Here is a 23105-nt window from a genome sequence, read left to right as displayed (position 1 = left end):
GGTGTGCATTGTCATGTTGCATGTCTACTGTATGCAAGTATTTGAATCTATAGGTGAAATCACTGTGCTCACCCTTTGCTCAGAGCCAGTAAAATATCTGAGGATGGGTTCACTCAGAAAAGAAAAAAAAGGTGATTTTCCAAACCATTTAAGTTCACACTGTACTGTTTTTATGTATTTATTTTGCTTTAAGACCAGCAGCATACAACATGGACATGGGCTATTCCATACTTAGAAATAATAAATGGCATCATGTACAGTGCACTGAATGTACAAAATACTAGGGAAACAACTCCTTAAGAAACACATTAAGGTGAATCCAGGTAAAATCCATTTCCCCTTGCAGATTTGCCTTATTAAATCTGTACTAACCACAAAGGCAAAGATGCACTCTAGATAGAGAAGAATAAAACTGATTTCTAAGCTGTGAGATGAACAAACATGTGAATTGTGCAACAGCGGCTGCAAATCAACATTTGGAAGGTGTTCCTCACATTTTGTACTTTCAGTGCATATGGCATAAATTAAAGATATAATGCATCCTATTGGGCACCAGAGGGCGGCAGTGAGCTGTTTGTTGTCAAACAGGTAGTCAGACTGTTGATGAAATGCCACACAGGTAGAAATAATTGGAATACAATGGAGCATGCCGCTTGTGAGCACATTTTATTGTTAATCTGTGCAATTTAAGGTTCAGATATAAGTATTTGGTAAAGAAACAGATAACATTTAACCGGTTTTAACGACAACTGATAGGAAAATTGGACAAGTAAATACAGGCAAGCAGCTTATTCATATTTGTTAAGCGTCCATGCAGACACTAACAATGCAGCAATGTTGTTAGAAATCTGTTCCGGTGTATGCAAGCTTTTTATTTGGTTTTGGTTTTTTTTTTTTATCCAAAGTGAGGTGTCGCTGGCTGATTGACACTCACCTGTGGTGACGTAGGCAGCGCAGATTAAGGGTCCGTACAAACAGAAAAGGAAGTGAGTTAGTGCGAGTGAGAAAATGTGACAGAGTGGAGCGGAGGACGCTGCATTTCCCAACCCACTGGACAGCCGCCTCTCTCTGGACACTAACCGGACTAACCTCTGCTGTCATTTCACAAAGCTTTTTTTGACGGATGCATCTGGAGCAGGTAAGCCGACTCTTGCACTTTTCCTGGTCGCAGAGTTGAGTCAAATTGGGTGTCACTTCGCTGCTGGGACTCTTGGGAATGCGAGGCAGACATTTTTCCCTCCCTAATCCGTCTTTCAAGCAGGGAAGTTATTGGACATGAAGTCTGCGACAGAAAATATGTCGAAAAACTCAAGTTGAAGAAGTTCTCAGTGTGCCTTAATAAAGTATTGTGGCACTGCATGTGAACGGCAGCATTTCAGACTGGTTGTGATGAATGTTATGGTGGGACTTAGTTGGGAGAGTATTTGTCAATAACGACATGTTTATAATGCTCAGGCCTACCTGACACTGTGTTGCGTTTAAAGAGACTCACAGACGCACCTTATGACTTAGAGGCAACTTTACAGAGAGAGTTCAGGGCATTTGACACAAAAATACCCCTAAATGTGTTTCTGGGTGTTTTTCTGTGGGACACAGATTTGCCGGAGTAGGTCTCTCTCTCTCTCTCTCTCTCTCTCTCTCTCTCTCTCCCATTTGTGTGGGCAAGTGCAGTCAGAGCAGTGTAGGAGTGAGCTGTGAGTCACGGGTTGATTCCCTTGATATGCGTTTGAGGACGGACACGACTGACTGGTCCGACTCTCTGATTGGGGAAAAGGGATCACAAGTTCCTCTACCATGGGAAGAGATCTGGGAGCCCCACTGCAGGTCACTGCTGGTATTTGTGGGTCACCGAGCCCAGGAACCTCATATTACCCGTGCTGTTTTCCCTTGTCTCCATTTAGTTGTTATCCCAGCACTTTGAATTTGAAAGTATATGCTCTGTGATGCATGCATGTATCTCTGTCCTCTCCTCTGTAGACGCTTTCTGAGGTGTAGATGCTGAATAGCTAAGCGGAGCGGGTCAAGGTCTCAGGCGGAGGGCACCATGTCCCACGGACCATCGGACAGCCCAATGGGCGACCAGGCACCCCTCCTACTGGAGAACCGCTTCTCCTCAGACCTCCAAATAACTGTGATGGACAATCATCTCAGCCAGCTGCAACCCTCCCCCACATCCCAACCTAGTACACCAGTGGCAGAGCAAGATATAATGGATGGGATGCACATGAGGACACCTCAACAGGTGGTCTTGAGCACCCAAAGTGCAGTGGCGCTGAAGAAGGGCACCCACCAGCTTATTCCCAAGAATTTGGCTGTGACCAGCCGGCCCAAGAATCGTCACCACACCACAGTGGTGACTTTCCCAGTGGGACTGGAGAGCTCCAGTGGGAGCAGGAGCCGTCACTCAACCCAGGGGCCGGACGTGTCCTGGGAGGATTATGACAGCGACGGGGAGGGCTTCGCTCTGAGGAGGAACCGCAGGAACAAGTCGTACAGAGCAGCTGTGACCAGCCTGGACATTGAAGCCATGGCGAGGGGACGAGGGGCTGAGACCATGCTCCGTCCTGTCAGAGAGGACAGAGCGCCCAGTCCCAGTCCGGCTCGCAGCCCTGGACGCAAGGTACATGTTGGGGCGGGACGGGTCACAGGGTAGAGCTGTCATCAGTCCATTCACCATGAACACACAGTAAAGAAGAATTGGACAGATAGCTAGGCTAATTAAAGTTTCACTACCTATTTATTTTTCAGACCCATCTCTCTCAAAAAAGCAGCCATATTCAACAAATACTTTCTCACTTGTTTATAAACCTCACATGCACTGTAACTTCTTTTGATTTGTTGTATATGTATCCATATGTGATTCCCAAATGAGAGGATAGAGCTGGGCAGTATGGACAGAATTAAATACCAGTGTCCTTGAATATACCATGATACTGATGTTGAGGCAGTATTGTAGGGCTTTCATAAGATTTTTACATACAAAAGATTTTTGATAAAGAGTTGGTAGAAATGCAGATAGAGGCAAGAACCACAAATGGCTTCCCTTGACTGTAATGCAGCCTTTTGAAACTTGAGAAAGACAATTGACATAAGATATTAAATGTCTCAGATGATATCTTGTCTCATATCACTATATTAATATAATACTGATGTATATTGCCCAGATCTATGAGAGAACACCTCAACTGTGAATACACTGAGCTGATGAATAAATGAAAACAGACAACACAGGAACGGGCACCAGATGCCAGTTTTTACTCTTCAAAGGAAAACAAAGCCCAGTTGATGGCCCACACGGTTTTGTCCCTCACATTGCTTCGTAGCTGCAAGTCAGCACAGCTGATGGCACCGGCGGCGACTTCTGTCAGATCCTCCTTTTAGTCACAGGGATGATGGCATGTTTCCATAACTTGTTTCCTATCTTCCAGAGCATTACCAGTGTTGGGGAAGTTCACTCAGCAACTCAAAGGCCATTGCTGAGAAATACTTGAGAGCGCAGCGTTTTAAATGCATAAAAAAGAGGTGCTATTAGAGACAGATACAGTGGCAGAGAGATTTAGGCTGCAGCAGAGGAGAGAGAGAGAGAGAGAGAGAGAGAAGGAGGTAATACAATTCGAATGTCTTGCTCTTGAGGCCCATGCATTCCTCAGTGATAAACTCAGGCTGTGCTGCTGTTTCCCTTGTAGCGAACCCTGGGGAGAAAGAGGAACCAGAGGCATGGGGGATCCTTCAAAGACGGTATGTGCACTATGTGTCACTGTGTCCACTTCCCCCTAGGTTTGGTCATAGCAATACAAATAGCAGGAGAAGAACGATGAGGTTTGACTTCTTGTTTTTAAACTTGATTTTTGCCAGAGTTTGTCAGTCTGTCAGGGATGAAAACACAACAGTATTAGCCTGCATGAGCTGAGGAAGACTCTAAAACAATTGACATGCGGATGCCAGAGCCCCAGTTTCCTATCATAGAAATGATGCCTTGCGGGAAGCAGCAAAGCAGCACTCAACAGGAAATCATTGACTGTGGATGCTCGCCTCTCGGCATACCAAATGTCTCATTGTTCGCTCCTGAATTCTGAGATGTTCATGTACTGTTCTTTTTATACACTGTGAATGTTCCAGTATAAATGAATCAACACAATTCTACTGGAACATTCACAGTGTATAAAAAATTGTTGGCAAGCGTTGATTGGAGAGGTGTTTATTTACTCATAGAGCTGATGTGGCTCTCGGGCGGCCGTTCAAAACCATCTGAAAGTGAGAAATCTACTCTGAAGAAGTGAATTAGTGTGAATATTTATTTATTTATTTGCACTCGTACAGTTTAATCAGCGTGGATTTTTCTGTGTAGTGGCTCATGAGGTGGGTTCGTGTCCCAAAGGTGCATGATGCAAGTGTGGTCACCTGATGGCCTCATTTGTTGTTCCGTGTCATTATAACGATGTAGCCCACCTGCATGTTTCACACATTTGGCCACTGTGGGGACTAAGCCTGTGACATTTCAGTGACATGACAGTCCTAACAGTGGGTCTTCCCAGTAATGACAATGCTCAACACAGGACTGTGCTTTTTAAACCCAACTGAATCTCTGCTTTTCCCAGACAGATGCAGTCTCACCTCCCACGCTTTAATTTATCTGAGTGGCCTATTATGTCGTCAAAATTACAACACCGGCTTATCATTTCATTTGTTACACTAACAGAATACCCATAATTAACTTCTTTCAGAAAATTTGATAAATTTATGGTTTCTGAAAGTGCAAAATGATCGCACACAGGGCCACCCTTTGAACAGCCGAGTAATGTTTGACGATTTTGATGCGCTCCTCAGCCCCGCCGCGCCTCTACCAGGAGATCCGTGAGCGAGGGCTGCACTCCACCAGCCAGGATGAGCTGCTAGATGACTTTGTGGTGGTGGAGCCTCCCGTGGAGGACCAGGGCATCGTGGTGAAGAGCTACCGGCCGGCGCAGCTCACCTGGAGCCAGCTGCCACAGGTGCACCTCCAGCTGCATCTGCATACAGCAGCCTTCTAATGTGAAAATACACTGAAACCTGGCAGTTCGATCAAGGTGCTAGAATGTTATTTGCGATGTCGGCAGGGAACAGTTCACAATATTTAGATCTGACATGTGTATGTATAATCTGTACATACCTTTACCGTTTTGCAATTTTGGATTACATGTTCCATATGTTAGAATTTTGACAAATAAAATTAAAAGTTCAGACACAATATTGATGCACAGTGATATAAAAATGCAAAAAAAAAAATCACTATTTGTAACCAAATCAATTTTTTCCTATACCTACGTTTTATGGAGTAAATTTCACTTAACAAAATTCAGCTGTACTTGTTAAATAAGTACAGTAGCCTGTTTCACAGCCTTCAGCAAGAGAGCTGTGAGAGCCAATGTGTTAGGTTGTTTTTTGTTTTTGTTTTTTTTGTTTTTTAGTAGATGTGCCATTCTTTCTTGCTCATCAAGTATAGCTGTTTTTTTATTATTATTTTAAAGGGTGCAATGTGAAAGCTCATCGATTTACATATTCTTGCTGCTGTAGAAACTCCCACACGCCTTGACCCGGTGTGAAAACACTGCATTGGTTTGCATTGGCATGGCAGAGCACCAAGCCTCTCAGGCAGCCCGGAGATATTGCCATTTCATTTGTTTACCACCTAACAAAACAAGCAGAGTGCCTTACTTGGGGTTTCATTTGTGTTTTGCAAAGGTGAAGGACACAGGCATGCTGACACGCATCTCACCTGAGGAGAGGAAGAGACAAGAAGTAAGTGCGTGTGTGTGTGTTCGCAGTTTTGTGTGCACTCGCCAACATGCGTGTGCAGAAATGTTCCACAGAGGATCCTCATTTAGGAAAGTGTGTACTGCAGAGTGTGAAAGACAGCTTGAGAAAAGGACAAATTCACCCTAAAACACCAAATCGCTCCAAAAACAGTTCCAGGCCGTGCACAGTACCGTACATTTCTGGGCCCATTTTGTTTGGCAGATTATTGCCATCACATGAATACATTTTAATCACAGTTGCAAGAAGTTTTTTTTCATCTATCTAAAACAGCAGTAGTAAACATTTTGGTGTTGGAACAATCTCACACTGAGAAATCCGTAGCAGAAGAGATACCAGTTTCTCCGCCGACAGTAGCAGGAATAGACCATAATGTATTGCAGCTTTTAAGCAACAGCTACATGCAGAGATGTAAATTGCAGCATTTCATTCCAAAACAACCCCTAGATTACAGTGAACACTGCAAATTGATGATATAACACTGTAAGATTATCCGAGGGTGGTATTGACCTTTTTACTGTGTTTGTGCGAACAGTCTGACAGCAGCTCCTGTGTCAATACCAAAGGTCTGCCCTGTGTGCTCTACAGTTCCCTGAGTAAAGACACACCCAGCTAATGTATTCAAGCTCAGGCCCTGTCCCATACAGGCGCTTGTCTAACCCTTTTGTATCCGATCCTGCTCATAGGTTTAGCCCCCGTTCTCTAACAATGTAGAGCAGATTTGGTCAAAAAGCCGTCCACAGCAGGTATACTGCAGCATTCATGGAATATAAAAGCATTTGGGTGATACTGGAGACCAGCTGGATCAAGTTGTAAATATTGCTCTTCCACTTGGCAGGCTATAATGTCAGGAGCATTTGTAGAGTTATAAAAGAGTTATCCCATTTTATTGCCAGTAGCAGTGTGTCACCAGCAGAGCTCCACCGGCTTCAGCAGGTGTACCTGTTAGTGTCTGCGGTCAAATTAGGAGTTTTTAATGTGAAACTATAAAACTGATCAGAGTGTCTTGCTTGGTAGTGTTGTTGGGGATTTCTAAAAAAGTAACTGAAACTGAAATGCACACACAGCCCATGAGTCACATTTTGATTGTTACAGCCAAGTGCCCTTTGGTCCTCTGCAGTGATACCTCTGTACCTTTGTGAGCCACCACAGCCTTACCGTCATGCAGGAAGTCTGTCCACAGAGGGTGTGTCAGCACCATCTGGACTGTGGACCCTACTGCAAATGGAAAAAAATAATAATGCGTTCTGTATTGCTGTACAAGATTTTTTTAGCCCGATTTACTGATGAATATGTGTCTTGTTGTTTTGTTGGGCTTCTGGCTGCAGACTTGTATGTTGCATAAAGCCTAGAGGTGAATTGATCTTTAGATTACAGGGATTATTTCAGTGGAAAACCAGCCTAAAATGCTTTGACACGATTGAAAAACAGTTATTGCCGATGTCCTTTGGTCCATTGTGTTGTTTGGTGGTGGGTTTTTCATATTCCCGGCCAAACACAGACAGAGTGATATCATGTCCAGATATTTGCAGTGCAGCTTATTAGCAGAGGAACTTTTTCAGCTATCCAAAACATCAACAGTAAACAGCAAAACATAGATGATGCAACATCGTGTCAAGATAGCTCCACAGTGGAGATTCACAGCAGAAAAAAAATCAGCTGTCTAAAACTGCACATTGTGGTGTCAATCCCTCAGAATCACAGAGGGCTTCTCTCCAGAGTCACCGTTTTTGCACCGACGTTCACCGGTCCTACCCGGAGAAATCCATCGTAGAAGAGGCAGAGACATAAATTTGTTCATAAAGAGCAAACTTGATAGACCAGAATGCAACACAGTCAACCACAAGACATGTTTGGTCTTGAGAAAGGGGCTCAACAAGGGGGCAGGGGGATGTCAAAAGGCATTCTGGGAATTTTGACAAATCACTAAGTTAAGTAAAAGGAGATCGGTATGTCAAAAAAGCAAGTTCATCACAAAGTAACACTTGTAGCTAGCTGAGCATGGAAAATTGATGTAAATTATAGCAATAAGAGTATTTTCAGGGTGGATTTTTTTTTTCCTTTTTAAAGGGTTGGGCTGAAATGAGACTGTTGCACATGTCAGTGGCTCCTTCACATTCGGTTATTTGCTCCTGTGTACTTGCTCGTCTGACAGGCCATCTTTGAGATCATCACATCGGAGTACTCGTACCTGCACAGCTTGGGCATCCTGGTGCGCCACTTCAAGAACAGTGACGCGCTGAGGAGAACGATGACGGCCACCGAGCACCACCACCTCTTCTCCAACATCGCTGTCATCCACAGTGTCAGCCAACGGTTAGCTCATCTCTCTTTTTTTATTTTATTTACTTGTTCATTTATTGACAGCGAGAGTGAGAGAGAGAAAGAGAGAGAGAAAGAGAAGTGGTTGTGGGGGAGTTTCACCACCTCACAGAAAAAGAACAATTTTATCAGTGTGCGAATCAATGTCCAGTGTTTATCTACACATCTATTTTTCAGATTTTGAAACAGACTGATCATTGTAGGTTTTTTTTTTGTCACAATGACATCATACAAACAGGATTATCTTTTATTCCTTGGAGAAACTTGGGAGGGCTTGGTCTCAGGTGGAAAATGCAAAAGGTTTTATTTAAAGTTTCAGGGAGAGCATTTCTAGCCCTCAGCATGTCTTTGGTTTCCTGTGGGCTCCCTGAACGTGTTAAAACATGCTAGTCAAACTGGTTCTGCTGCCTTCTTGCTTTTAGTGCTGCTCGCTAGCTTTAAGATGATAATGTCCTTGAGAGCAGGCTGTTTTCTAGTGGGTGAAGCCCTGAACTTTCCTGACTGCTGCACTTTGAATGAAAATAGATCCAGCAACAGGAGTAGAAGTCTCTGTTTTGTCCTCTCATTCCCTGTTGGCATATCCATCTCGATCTGCGAGGCTGGCAGGCAGAAACATGTCTCAGAAAAGCTCCTGGAAGATGACAGATATGACTTAGTTATATCTGTGTGTGTGTGTGTGTGTGTGTGTGTGTGTGTGTGTGTGTGTGTGTGTGTGTCTGTCACTCATTTCTTCCTGGGTTGGGCTGTTGTTTGGCTGTCGTTTAACCCTAAGTCCCTTAAAGGGTTTGGCAGAGTGTGGTTGAAAATGGTTTATCATATATTAATAATTAGACCAATGATGGACAGGTTTTGCAATTACACTTACAGCATACAGCTTTTACACAGCTTTGTTATAATGGACAAATATAAGTCTTATACATGAGATATATGAACATGTCATCTCAGCAAGAAAGTAAAATGTAAATAGCATTTGGCATGAAAAATAGTTTCCAGCTCATTAGATTGCTTGAACTGATTTGCAGCATTATTGCATCTACATGTAAATCTGGGTGATACATTCACTTGCTGACGGTGCAAGTGTCATTATCTAATGCCAATCAGTTTTGAGTTTTAAAGCCACTCAGCCTACACACTCGCCTCACACACAGCTTTGTGTGTGCACACTGGCTGCATCAGTGTTTATCTTGTTCAGGTAACTGTGGGATGGAAGAAAAGAGTCCTCCCACTCCCTCACTACTCTGCCTCTCTCTCTCCCTCTTCAGGTTTTTTGAGGACCTTGAGCGGCGTCACCATGACAACCCGGTGATCCGGGACATCAGTGATATCGTGCAGAACCACGCTGCCCACCACTTTGAGCCCTACATCGTCTACTGCTCCAACGAGACCTTCCAGCAGAGGACGCTGCAGATGCTGCTGTGAGTGGGGGGTCAAAAGGATGCAAATTGCAAGATGCTGTTTAATTGCCTGCAGTAAAAAGCATCCGGGCCTCTGTTGCCTCTCTCTGTCTCTGTCTCAGGGGCAGTAACACTGCGTTCAAGGAGACCCTGAAGCAAATTGAAAGCAGCAGTGACTGTGGAGGCCTCCCCATGATCTCTTTCCTCATCCTCCCCATGCAGCGAGTCACCAGATTGCCACTACTACTGGATGTCAGTCTCAGCCTTTATTCTCCTATATGAATGGCTCTCAATCTTTCCGCCTTATGACCCCCCCCACCCCCCAGAAATGAAGCTATGCTCTTATGACAACTTATAGCAGGTATAGGTTGAGGGGGGACACATTAATACACATTATTTTCTAAGAGAAAGGCATTCATCACTAAGATTAAAAACATAATAATATATTATTATGTTTGAAATATACTCTATAAATCATTGTTTTATGTTTAACACATTAAAATCATCTCTCTACCCCTCTTGGGATTTGTGATGAATAGGTTAAAGGCAGACTATGGAGCTTCAAAGAGAGGCAACCCCATGTTACTATGATGTGGTGGAGAATGATGAATGCCTCAGGAGTTCAGCACAACTTTTTATACCCCATCATAAACCAAAATATGAGAGCATCTTGTTCTATTGCCTATGTCACTTAGACATAAACAGATTCAAGACAGGCTCTCAAGTGTTACATGAATTCTATGGGTTACTCGTCTTACTCGTCTGAACCTGAGGGGTTTTTAATCCCTCCTCTGTCTCGTCCATAACATGGGTTAACATAGTGGTGTGCCTCCTATTTGAAAATGTATAGTTTGCCTTCAAGAAGTGCTTTCATATGTCATATATTATAACCAGTGTGCGCATAGTCCTTTAGATCAAATGTCCTCCCCTAGTGATCATTTTTTGCCCATTAATCTAATGCAGCTATGGACTCAGGCATTGTGGAGAACATGAAAGTAAAGTGATAAACCACTTTTTCCAATATGAAGTCCTTTAGGAATCTACTATGAAATTCCTGTGAGATTGATTCCCACAGACTCCGCCATCCATTATACATTGCAGCCAGTCATTTAGGACCTTGAACAGACCAGAACAATTGTTAGATTCAGATGAATGTCTTAGAGGGCTGTGCAGGAAGTTGTTTTGACCACAGAAATGAATTAAAGGTTATTTGAGAGGCTTTGTTTCCCTCTTACAGACGATCTGCCAAAAGACTCCAGACAAGACAGCTGAGTATTTTGCGGCAGTCTGGGCCCTGCATGCCATCAGCAAGGTAGGGATGCTGACCTTGAGCCAACACACACAACCATGGTGATCCTCTGATGTCAAGTTGGCTCACATCCTAATACCTAATCAGATGCGCACTCCCTGAACTAAGCAGTATGGATGCACCGCTCCTGCTAGCAGATCTCAGGAAAACAGCAGCCAAAAATGAAGTATTTACTCTAAAAGCTGATATGAAAAGCTGCCATGCATATGTCAGAAATCCAAGAAAACTGAGCTTTACGTTCAATTCAAAGCCAACTATAATTTTGTATAATTTCATGTCAACAGTTGGTTGCAAGCTGCAATGATGGGGCAAGGCGGATGGAGAGGACAGAGCAAATGTACACCATCCAGAAACAGATGGAGTTTGGTAAAATCAAGGTAAAGTAACAGTAAGAACGCTTTATACTAGGATGTAACCAAATATATTGGCAATGGATGTGGATATGAATGGGATGGAATACAAAAGAAGCTGCTTTTGTTCATTCACTGATGATGTACTACCGAGGAAGACGTCTCAGTCTAATTTAAAATGATTTGTTTGGTGCTGCCCATTATAGAAGCAGCAGTGGTTAAAAAAATCCTTTCCACATAATGATCTTTCCACTCCCCTGTGCCCCTCTGAATACAGAGTGCACATTAACTTAATTGCTAACCTGGATTAATAACACTTGTGTCCCCAGCCATTTCCTTTAGTGTCATCATCGCGCTGGCTGAAGAAGCGTGGAGAGCTGGCTGTCTGCACCGAGGAGCTCAGCATCTGGAGGGCTTTCAGTCACAGGAGCTACTACCTGTTCCTCTTCAATGATGTACTCATCGTCACCAAGAAGAAGAGGTCAGTGTGACTCTGCTAGCAACCACAGGCTGAATAGGAATACACGAAGTGACTGTGCAATATTAGATTTGCAGTAAAATTGGTTCTTGGACCAAGTTTAAGTTGTGTGATGAGAGGTTTATTAGCAGTTTCACCTGTGTGTGTGTGTCTACAATTAATTGAATTTCATTAAGGTGCTTTCTGTTGATTGTATAAGTTAGTTTTGTAATATCTCAAAAATAACACACATCAAGGTGAAACTGGCTTTGATTCCATTTGTTCTAGTGGTTTTCATGTCAGACCACCACAGTGGACAAAACTACAAGATGTTCACCCCAGCATGCAAAAATCTCTACAAGTTCTACAAGTGTGTGTTGAAGTGTTGTTGAGCAAGACACTGAAGCCTTAACCACTCCTGATGGGCAGCTTCAGTGCCATCGGTGTGTTGAATCTGTGAATGGAGAATGTGAGGCAAACACTGTAAAGCTTTTGAGTAGTCGGTAGATTAGAAATGCAGAAACATGTCAACACAAGTGTGTATGATGTCTTGTAGCTTGATAGTCATGAAGATTCAGCCTTATAGTTTCATTAGCTCTCATCCAGCTCACTGTAAAAGCCTGGTGAAGAGTAATCTGGCATTTGCATCAGAGATGGGCAACATGACTAGTGTGGGAAAGTAACCTTTTCCACCTCCAGCAGCAGTTTATAGCAGATTTCAATATTCAAGCCCACCTTCCTCTGCCAACCACACTGCTTTATAGAAAAGAACCTGGTTAGGCACATGCAACAAGCAATAGTGTGCTAACATTTCACCGATGCATTCATGGGTATTTTCCGCTCGGACAGTGACTCCTGTGGGCTCCTGTGGGCTGTGAGCAGGTCCAGCTGGTGGCTGGCAGGGAACAAGCAGAGACAGGAGAGGAAGCAGAGAGGAGCAGGGAGGGATAGAGTATGGATATGCATGTGCATGCTTGAGATTCTTCAATCTCACATGCAACATGTTAGCTGCCCACAAGACTATAGTCACTTTCAGAGCTGCAAAGTTGACCCCATGACCCAGTTCTCAGGTCACAATACCTAGAAAATGCAGTCGGCAGACGTCTTGAGGAATGTGCATTTGAATGTGCTGTGTATGTGTCAAAATATAAAAAACTCTGCTGGATTGCCTCCTCACTGCATCGCCTAATTTCTCTCTGACAAATATTTCTGGGGTTGTTGCACATGGACTGTTATTCCATTTGTTGAATACAAAATGGCTATTTTTCTGTATCTGTCCAGTGAGGAGAGCTTTGTGGTGATGGACTATGCCACTTTGGAAAAGGTGGAGGTGGAGGTAGGGGAGGAGGTGGAGGGACGGACATCGCCGCCCGCCAAGGGAAGCGCCAACCACCATCTCTCTTTCAGACTGCTGATGAGCAGGAACAGTGAGGGGAGACCTGAGCAGATTTCCCTGGTGGCCGAGTCCAGGTACTGCTGCTCCCTCTCAGACCCCTGCCTGCCTTTCATAACTTCAACATTTTCCCCCACAAGCATCAATTTGCCTACATTTAGATTTGAAAGTGTGGTTGTGATTTGAAAGTTTAGAACCATGTTATGAATGAGGAGTCAGTCAGACTTCATTGCCAAAGATCTGATTTATAATTTTTGTGGCACTGGACAGGTCTTTGCATACCAAGGATAAAAACATTCTTGGTATCATTTGGTTACAGATTTTTATCATTAACATGCTTTCTGAGAAACTTTGCCCCCAAGGCAACTTATCCAACATCGAATTCACCAATGTATTGGAATCTAGCTCCCTCTACTGACAACAGGCAAATTTTCTGCACCATGTAATCAAATGTATTGTAGATGCAATTTGAGCTTGAGGTCAAACTCAATACTGTTTTGTCTCCTCTGCCAAGGGTGGATCGGGCTCGTTGGATTAGTGCTCTTACAGAGCACAAGCAGACAAGTGTCATCATAAATAAAGAAGGTGAGTCAGAAAGGTCTGTTTACAAAGGGCCTTGCTTATATGTACTTTGAATCCATGTTGTTTGAGCCGAACCTCATTTTTGGCATCTAGTAAGTCTGTATACTTACCTTTCATGCTATTAGAAATGTTATCTTAGTCACATACTGTATGCATCGGAACTGAGCAACATTTTTTCCCCACTTCTCCAGATTCTTGTACAAGTCGCTACATTTTTCTAATGGCCTCAAGATGTTGCCTCAAGTCATTTGTATTAACTTGCATCTTGAATCCAAATGCAGACAATGCAAAAGACGAAATCTGACAGCTATGTCGTAGCAAGAAGTGTCTTGTTGAAATTGGGCTCTGCAATGATGCCTTCCTCCCCAAGTGTATACAAAACAAATGAATGTGGCCTCCTTTTGCGTACCAGCGCTGCCTCTACACTGAATTTTAAAATAACAGTGATACATGGAGCAAATATGCAAACTCCAGTAAAATACCATAACGTGGCAGCCTACAAAGCATTTTTATTCGTGTTGTTTTGTCTGTGCATCAGGGTTATTGTAGTTTTTTATTTTAATCAATTATTGTAGTTGAAGTCATATTTCAGTATCAGTTCAGTGTTTCACTCTGGCTTTAGTAGTTTAGAAGTATTTTTGTGTTTCTTTTTTCTCTTTATAAATAAAGTTTAAACTTTTAAAACAAGGTTAGGTTTATTAGTGTTTATGTATTTATTTTTTTCAGTTAACAATGTGACACGGAGCCATCTAAGATTACATTCTCCATCACTGCTATTGGAAATTACACAGTGATCGTTGATGTTCTTACAAATCCAAGATTTTTTAAGTCTGGAGAAAAAAGAAAATTAAAGAGATTTACTAACTTTAGATCTGACACTAGTTTTACAATGGGAAAGGAGATTTAAACATTCAGTATTGTCAGTTGAAACACATGGAAACTTGCTCAACTGATAGTACCTGCTTATTTTTGTATGTTAATGTGACATTGAAGCTCAGTGATTTATGGACATGTTTCAGGTCTGCCACAGTACGAGGCCACCAAAGCCTACATGCCCAAGGATCCAGATGAACTGGGGCTGCAGCAGGCTGAGCTGGTCATCGTCCTGCGGAAAGAGGAGGGTGAGGCACAGTGTCTGAATTTGGCTACACATTAGTTAACTTGTGGAAATTAGGCAGAGGGTTTTTATACTCTCCCACAGTTAAGATAATATCCACTTTAAATGCAAAAAGCTGCCTAAAATGACATCTCTTTTCTGCCCTCCTTAGACTGGTGTCATGGGGAGAGGATGCGGGATGGAGAGAGAGGCTGGTTTCCTGCCAGCTGTGCCACAGAGATCACCAACCGCACCGCCATGGAGAACAATGTGCAACGAATGAAGCGCCTGCGCAAAGAGACCAACGTCTGAGTGACAGCTTGGCTACACTGGTCATCAGGTGTATGTGCAAATGAAAAAAATTCAAAAAGCAAGTTTGGAGTCCACCAGATGATACTTTTAACAACTCTTGTACAGCTTGTCCTGTAATTTTGTGTAGAAATGTTGCTGTTAACGTATTTTGAACTTAGTTTCTGTGGTAATTCATGAATCTTGACACAACCTGGGGTTTTTTTCTCAACCCTAAATGCTACAAAGTGTCCAAACACAAGGTAACAACCAGTTGCATGCAAAAAGCATTCATCTACTCTCCTACACTGGCCTTATTGCCTCACCCTTGGATAAGGAAAGTGTATGTTGAATGTATCTCTCCAGTCAAACAGTGGTACTGTTAAAGTTGCAATGCGTGAGATTTTTTCTTTGCTGCACTGTTGCCAGTACAAACATGCTAGTACAAGTTTTGCAAATGTGACCATTGCTATCAGAAGTGCATTGTGCCATTTTTAGGACCGGTTTATTTCGTAAAATTTTAATGCAACTTATCAAGATTGTCTATGAACAATAAAATCTAAATCCATTTCTCCATTTAAGCATGTTTGTAACCACCTACTTTTGCTGTTATTAAAAACAATGAGTTGTCTGCAGCACCAAGTAGTTGATTTTGTTAAAACATAAATCCAAAAACAATGTGTCAATGTTTGGAGCCCATATGAGAAAAATAAAGCCAACACTCAAGACAGTTCTCCTTTGACTTTTATTTGAGCTTGCATTTTGTTAAAATGTTTGAATACATAAAAAGTTATTTAAAAATGTCAAACTGACCAGATATCAAATTCCATTTTTTCTTTAAAAACCATTTGGTGTAAAAACTTAGGACCGATTTAGAAAAACATCTGCTGTTTCCCCAAAACTTTTTGTAGCTGTCACATAAAAATAATGGAAAAAAACAGGTCTGCATAGATTCTGCAGGCAATCGGTGGTAATCTGGTCAAATGCATGGTGCAAGCTTGTGACGATCGTCAAGTCAAATCTGTTTCTTATTGCTCAGATCTTTGATGTTTCTTCTTGTTGACAAAAAAACTGTAAGACAAAAGAAAAATTAATCCATTAAGTAGAACATAATGAATCATAATGTTTGAGTCATGTTGCTTACTGTACACTGTGTGCTGACTGATTGTGCATCATTATCACCAGATAGAGAGCGAGCGAGCCTAAAGCCAAAAACTACAGCTCATACGATAGAGACAAAGGCTACAGGGCTGCACTGCCAGACAGTTTGCTTTATCAAATCCACTGCATTACCTCATGCTGTGGATCATCTATCAAAGAGCCAATGGAAAGTGCAGAACAGACTAAGCAGCCTCTTTTACAAAAGAATCTCAGTTAAAAAGAACAGCTGCTCAATGTTTGAGCTAGGGCTGCAATGTATTACTGAATTTATTAATCATTTCTTCTATTAAATAACAAATGCCCATCACAAAGCTGAGTGATGTCATAACTTTGTTTTTTTAGTGTGTCCAGCAGTCACTAAAAAAAATATCAATTTCATGAAATGTGTGGCATTTTTACTTTACGACTATAATGATTAATGTATTATCAGTGGTAATGTATATATTTCTATTTATTTCTACACTAGTTTTAATTTCTACTGATAAACATAACTGCCCACTGTAGCTTTAGGTTCCGATATTAACTCAGTTAAAGAAATCAGGATTCAGCCAATGAGCAAAACATTTATGTCTAGCTCCCTGTATTATTTATATATTTGTATGTTTTTATTTAAAGAAAGGACAGTGCAAGAACAGATGCTGTGACAATCCTACAACAGCAAAACAACCAAAGAAATTTAAATTTTTTACTGAAATAGTACATGGAGGTAAGTTTATTTTTTGCGAAAACTGCTTATTAAATCTACTCAACATGAACACAATATTACTGTACAATTCACACAATATGAATTTATAAAATGTTCAGTAAAATGCTGATTTCAAAAGCCAGACGAAAAGCAAATCAGCTGTGAAGAATTAATTGACAGCAGGCACACAAATGATGCAAACAGCCACTTGAGGCAATGGAAAAAGAGTCCTGTTGCATGCCCAGTTACAAATGAGGTACACTGCGCACAGGAACTGCATACTGTACTGTTTCGGTTGGCTAATGGAGATTAGCATAATGAGCCCTCTGATTTCTTCAGATTTCATTCTGAAGCCAAAGTTTAAATGTGATGTTATTTGATAATGATAATTAGTGAGCAACTGATGATTAAAAGAGGAAAGGTGCTCTCTTTTCTTGTGCCAACAACATTCCGCCTTTATGATCAGTCAATTAAATTGTAGCCAGCAGTAAACTGAAGCTAGGTGGAACTAAAAACACCACCTAGTTTAACAATAGTTAGACAATTACATTATTGTCATTCAGGCTGTCATCGGTCTCACAGGCAATACATCTTCAACTTCAAACCGACTGCCACAAAGAACCAAGACTAGCTGTGGCATATATAAGGACAAAGACTCACCCGGACGATGGTAAGAGATGGTAGGTGCCGGTGGGCGGGTTGTTTCCTACTCAGCCCCACCCTGCTGGGCCTCGGGAGCGGACGTTTTCTCTGCGGATGGTTCGCTTCCTGCCTTGGCCTCCTTGCCTTCCTGGCTGGGTTTGCCACCGGCCTGTGGGCGTCTGCGGCGGTAGTTGAAGTTGCGGCGGTAGCGACGCTGGCGGGGCTCTTGGTTCTGTCCACCCTCGCCGCCCTGATTCTCCTTATCCTCCTCTCCGTCCCGCACCGGTCTGGGACGGGGTGGACCCCTGCAAGTGAGCAGGCACAAAGGAAATATTGTTAAACCAGACATCAAGCCTACAGCCAACAGGATTCCATGGGATATCCAATCATGTTCAAACTGATTTAACTGACAGCTACAACAATATATAGGCTTACACCAAGCTCAGACTATAACAATGGCTGGAAATGTCATGCAAATTACAGATGTCATCCAGTAGGATCAGATGCAATTTCAAAGTCACAAGACAATTACTGTTCGCATGATTCAAATTTGTATGTGCTGTTGCCGTTCAAAGTTAGGCTGCAAAAATGAGAGCACCACTGACAGAAAGATGACAAATTGCTGCTCAGGGTTAATTTTACTACTAGGCAAATTAAAAACTGATATCCAAGTAAAGATTCAGCGTTAGTTGGATAGCCTACTGTGCTGTTCTCCAATTGTTGCAGCCCTGTGTCAATGAAGCCAACATGCAAACCTTGGTCTGAACCTTGGTCGGTAGCCTCTGTAGTAGTTCTGCCTCATTGGTTTGTTGCCCTGGTCTGGACCTCCCTGGTTCTCGTCACCCTCTCCTCCCTGAAAGCAAACAGATCAGTCAAACAACACCAGGGTGACGACTCCTTACAGAGCCAAGATGCAGGAAATATCCAATCAGGTTCAACACAACAAAAAAAATTTGTTATGTGATGCCCCACTAAACACAATCTTGAACTGTGATCAAATTGTCCAGCTCAACGCTGTATGGCTGACAGATATGCCAGAACACCATGTAATTTCTACAGCTCAGATGAGGGCCTGTTTGAGTCTATTTGCAGTATATTGGCAAGACCCCCGATACACCAAGATTTATTGTCCAAACCACGCGAATGTTGGAAAGGAGAGGGTTGAGAGTTGTGTATGACTTCACTGGAACAGGAGTCCCAACTTTGTCATGGGACCCCTGGGTGCCTGCTTCAGGATAGTAGCCCTGTGACGGCGTACCTCAGTCATCTCTCCTCGTGGTGCGTTGGTGTACGGGGGCCGGCGGCCGTAGCGTCTACGTACAAAGTATGGCGGGTAGCGCCGTCTGCCAGGATAAGAGGGCCTGCGCTGCTGTGGCTGCATCTCTCCCTCTGGGGCGCTCTCTGCCCCCTCGCGGCTGCTTTTGTCACGGCCTCCACTGCTTGGCTCGCCCTCGCCGTCACTCTGGTAGTTCTCTGGGTAGTCTCGGGGTGGGCCTCTCCTGCGGGGATAGCGCCTATAGCGGTTCCTGTCAGCAGCGTACTTACTCCCCTGGACTGGAACGCCTCCTGGGCCAGTGACATTTGCCGCCTCTGCTCCCTGTGCACAGATTACTTTCAATTAACTCGTCAAAGTCATCCTACAATTCAAATAAATTACATTCGTGATGAGGAAGTGCCATCATAGGGATCACATTTTTCTTATTAATTACAAATTGAAATTAAAATTTACAAAAGGCAATTTAAGTCTGGGTGTAGGGAAGTTGAGCTGAACTTGCAAAAATACATATCAGTTCCAACCAAAAAGTAAAGGCTTGTTTTATGAAGGGGTTTTTGCTTACCTTCTCCCCTTCAACCACATCAAACTCCACAGTTTCTCCATCTCCAACACTGCGAAGGTATTTCCTTGGGTTGTTCTTTTTGATGGCCGTCTAAAATTATTATTTAAAATTAACATAGTACTGCAGCTTTCACATTTATTTATAAATAACTGTGAACACTAGCTATGGCCTCTTACCTGGTGTACAAAAACATCCTCTTTTGTATCATTCCTAGACAGGAAGAATAGAGGTTTCAGTTAAATCCCAACAGCAATATCCTGCTTAGCTGCAGAAATCCACAATGTATCTGTGGACAGATTGTGACTAAACCAGCAAGTAGACAAGCTAATTACGTATTGCATGTAACAAGCTTGGCAACTGGCGGACAAATCATCCGGTTAGCTGTGTAAGCAAATCAAAGCGATAATAGGATTGTGGATGTTCCCACATACACACATAGATCATATTAGTGTCTTCCAGTGACAGATATAGCGTGGGGTCCGCTTACCTATTGATAAAACCATATCCATTCCTGACGTTGAACCATTTGACTGTACCCAAGACTTTTGTTGCTGTAATGAAACAATAAAATGATGTTACTAATAAATATTACAGTTAATGAAATGATATGCTACCAGTTGCAAATCTGCTTCCACAGACGTCTATGGATGAGGAATAGCCAAGAGTCAAATGACCAGGGAGATGATGAAAAACTAACCAAGGCCTGAGATAATGCTCAAGTTATATTTAACCCCCAACTGTCAGCCTTTTTATAGATGGTGATGCTTAGGAGTGTTCCATGCCAGCTGTCAGACATTAACCAAAAGCATTATCAGCTAGTAACGACTTAAGCTGTGCCACTTCTAGTATCGCATGGACCCTAAGTCTGCATACCAGCTCAGTAGTTCAGAGCAGGCCCACAAGAGAGGCGGCGATAATATAGATGTAGTAATACCGTACAGTGGGCGACCATCACTGCGACCGCATGTGTCAATAAGTTGAGCTGAGGTACAAGCACTAGAGACCTACTGCCCCATTTTATGTCACTGCTCAAACGTACTTCAGCTTTTACACGTGGTGGTGTCGCGCCCTGAGACGCTAACGAGCAGGAAGCCTCGTTGGCTCGCTAGCATAGCCCAGTGGCTAACTGGGTCCCTCAGCCATGTGGTTGGATTAGAGCCAGCAAACAGAAACTGTAGTATCACTTCAGATATCATCTCTTGTGACTAACCGTGAAATAAGAATACATGGAACTAAAATATATACCGGAATTGTGTAAAACCCTCTGTCAGCTAAAGGGCGAAAGATACCCACTGAATATCACGGCGGACATTTTGGGTGCCTCTATCAGCCATGTAAATAGCTAGCTAGGCTAGCGTCGTTAGCCGGCCGGCTACCATTTCTGTTACTCGCGACAACGATAGCTGTTAATTCAGACAAAATTCACGAACAGTTGACAGCTGTATTTTAGCGAACTATGATGACAGCCGAAATACAACAATTTAGCCGATCACGCTGGCCATGAGGGTCTCGGCAATTTTGAAGGGAGAAATCGCCAACACGCAACAACACATCTCTGTGAACAAAGGGATAGCCGACTGCTAACGTTAGCTAGCTAACGACGCAGGCAGTCGTGGACGGGGTGAGCCAACTTCATGTTCACATCATGTGGGGCTCCGCATTTTAATAAGAGACTCAACTGACCGTTGTTGCACAGCTAACATTACCTGGCTAATTAGCGAGTAGGACCGACACTAACGTAGACAGACAAATTATGATCAAGGCCAGGAACAACTTTAACGGTCGGCAACATGGCATTGTATGATTAACGTTACTGGCTAGGAGGCCAATGAACCGGCTAGATTAACCAGCGAAGGGATTAGCCTTACCCATCGTAAATTCTCTCCTGAAATTACCTCTGAGGGCCTTTAAGTGGTTATGAACTCATTATAAACTACACCGAAGTCCAAGAAAAACTCGATTAACCGTAGCTAGCAGCAACGTATGTGGGGATTCTAACACGAAGCAACTGACATTTAAAAAAAAAAAAAAAAAAAATTCTGTGCCGTTAACGTTGAGCTAACATCAGTTCACTGCTAACTGCATAAATCCTGAACCCTTGTTTAAGGTGAACGGTTTCGGTTGAAACAAGTTCAACGCCTGATTTTGTAAAGAAACGATATTTAATGTGGATAATTATATCAGCAAAATATCTATTTCACTTAGCTAGTAACGTTAGTCGACTTGAAACATTATACACATAATGCAAATGAACCGAAATGTCACATAACGTAAGCTAATTATCGTTAGTTAGCATAACCAACTGTTAAGAAAATAACGGCACATCACTTCGACGGTATCCAAAGCCACCCGTCAGCTAGCAAGCTAGTTTCCAGCAATCTTACCGATGACCTTCTTATCCCCCGCGGAAGCTGCGGCTGCCGGGCTGGATGGGCTCTCCGCATCGGCAGCAGGCTGCGGTGGTTGCTGTGTCTCGGCCTCGCTGCTCATGGTTACTGGTTGGTAATGACTTGTACCGGCGGTGGCTCTCTAGTATGTTTCCCGGTGCTAGATGGTAACCTGGGCCGGCGGTGGTGGGGGCTGCTGCCTTCGGGCTCTCTGCTTTCCTCTCTCCGCTCCCGTTGCCGATCGAACTGGGCAGAACGCGAAACTGTGCCAGGGAATAATCCCGGTCAAGGGCCCGCCCAACGACTTCTTCAATTGGCTCAATTTTTCAAGGAAATATAAAACGTGCTCCTATTGGATAGGTGAGCTATCCATTTCTTGGCCGAAGAATTACCCGACAACGATTGGCTGAAAAAGAGCGTACCTGTCCATAGTTACCGCCCACAGTGATGAACAAAACAGACGGGCCAGACAGACGACCGTCACATTTTTTTCTGGGACATGATTGGGTAGGCTGCTGATGCTTGGATGCGGTCATGCTATTTCCCAGACTAATTTTAACAAAACTGTCTATTCTTCTCAATTGAAAGTAAACTTACATGCTGACTAAAAAAGTTTGTAATACTAACATTCATCGGTTTCCAGAATTTATTTTCTCTGACATGCCACCCAAGGGGTGATTTAACCCATTACTAGATAGATAGATAGATAGATAGATAGATATACTTTATTGATCCCAACCAGGGAAATTCTACTAACATGAGTTTGAGAGAAGCTGTTATCATTTCCTCTTGGCTTTTAAAGTAGGGTAAAGGATCTCATTCAGCTGATAAACTAACCAAATGAAATATGTGAAGTGCACTTAGACACGTCATTTGCAGGGAGAAATTGGACAGAAATGTGTAATTTGTTTTTGTATTGTCATCCACTAAATCTAGATGTTGTCCTGATTATAAAAAGAAATGAACAAAGTTGCATGTGTCACTGATATCACTACTGACAAAATATTAAATACATGTAGAAATTACACTTACTTGTTGTATCCCTACTCTTCTGTACATCTATAGTGGTGTAATTACCGGCCTATATTGAGGGGATAACTACCCTCAATTTTTTCCTTTACTGCACTTGATATGAAGGCCATATCTCAACAATTTGACTGCATTTCTGCAGTTTTAGTACTTCAGATGTGTTTATCCTGTTTTAGTCCTATTCTACATGTGTTTAAATGTGCATTATTTATTTTTTGAGCCTTGTCAAAGGAAAAATTCTGTTACACTGTGACAGACAATGAAGCTATCTTATCTTAAAACATTCATATGTATGATACCTTGGAAGGTCTAGGAAGACAGCTCCTTTCAGCATGCTGGACTGAATTTTAAGTTCTTGCTAGCTTAGGAGCAATACAAC

General features: G+C 42.7%; 2 protein-coding genes across 5 annotated transcripts; one reads left to right on the top strand and one right to left on the bottom strand.

Annotated features, from left to right (window-relative positions):
• Nucleotides 1-972: 972 nt before the first annotated feature.
• arhgef16 (Rho guanine nucleotide exchange factor (GEF) 16) lies at nt 973-15913 on the top strand. Its single transcript, XM_030055550.1, has 15 exons — nt 973-1138; nt 1978-2620; nt 3687-3738; nt 4828-4991; nt 5722-5778; nt 7949-8109; nt 9378-9530; nt 9632-9761; nt 10747-10821; nt 11103-11195; nt 11498-11649; nt 12907-13095; nt 13533-13603; nt 14620-14721; nt 14869-15913. The coding sequence occupies exons 2-15, from the start codon at nt 2045-2047 to the stop codon at nt 15006-15008; spliced, it is 2115 nt and encodes a 704-aa protein (XP_029911410.1). The 5' UTR covers nt 973-1138; nt 1978-2044; the 3' UTR covers nt 15009-15913.
• ybx1 (Y box binding protein 1) lies at nt 15714-21936 on the bottom strand. Of its 4 annotated transcripts, none has more exons than XM_030055551.1 (8): nt 21695-21936; nt 19798-19861; nt 19487-19520; nt 19311-19400; nt 18731-19069; nt 18228-18325; nt 17491-17777; nt 15714-16055 (listed from the first exon to the last, which is right to left on the bottom strand). In XM_030055551.1, exons 1-7 carry the CDS (start codon nt 21798-21800, stop codon nt 17537-17539), a joined length of 972 nt encoding a protein of 323 aa, XP_029911411.1. In that variant the 5' UTR covers nt 21801-21936; the 3' UTR covers nt 15714-16055; nt 17491-17536. The 4 variants fall into 4 exon arrangements, with proteins under 4 accessions (XP_029911411.1, XP_029911412.1, XP_029911413.1 ...); XM_030055552.1 differs by having other exon boundaries at nt 18240-18325; XM_030055553.1 differs by having other exon boundaries at nt 18794-19069.
• Nucleotides 21937-23105: the final 1169 nt, after the last annotated feature.

The sequence above is a fragment of the Myripristis murdjan genome, chromosome 7 (genome assembly GCF_902150065.1).
Source record: "Myripristis murdjan chromosome 7, fMyrMur1.1, whole genome shotgun sequence".
Classification (NCBI taxonomy): Eukaryota; Metazoa; Chordata; class Actinopteri; order Holocentriformes; family Holocentridae; genus Myripristis; species Myripristis murdjan.
Note: the sequence above shows the minus strand (reverse complement) of the source record. Positions and strands in the feature narration are given on the sequence as shown.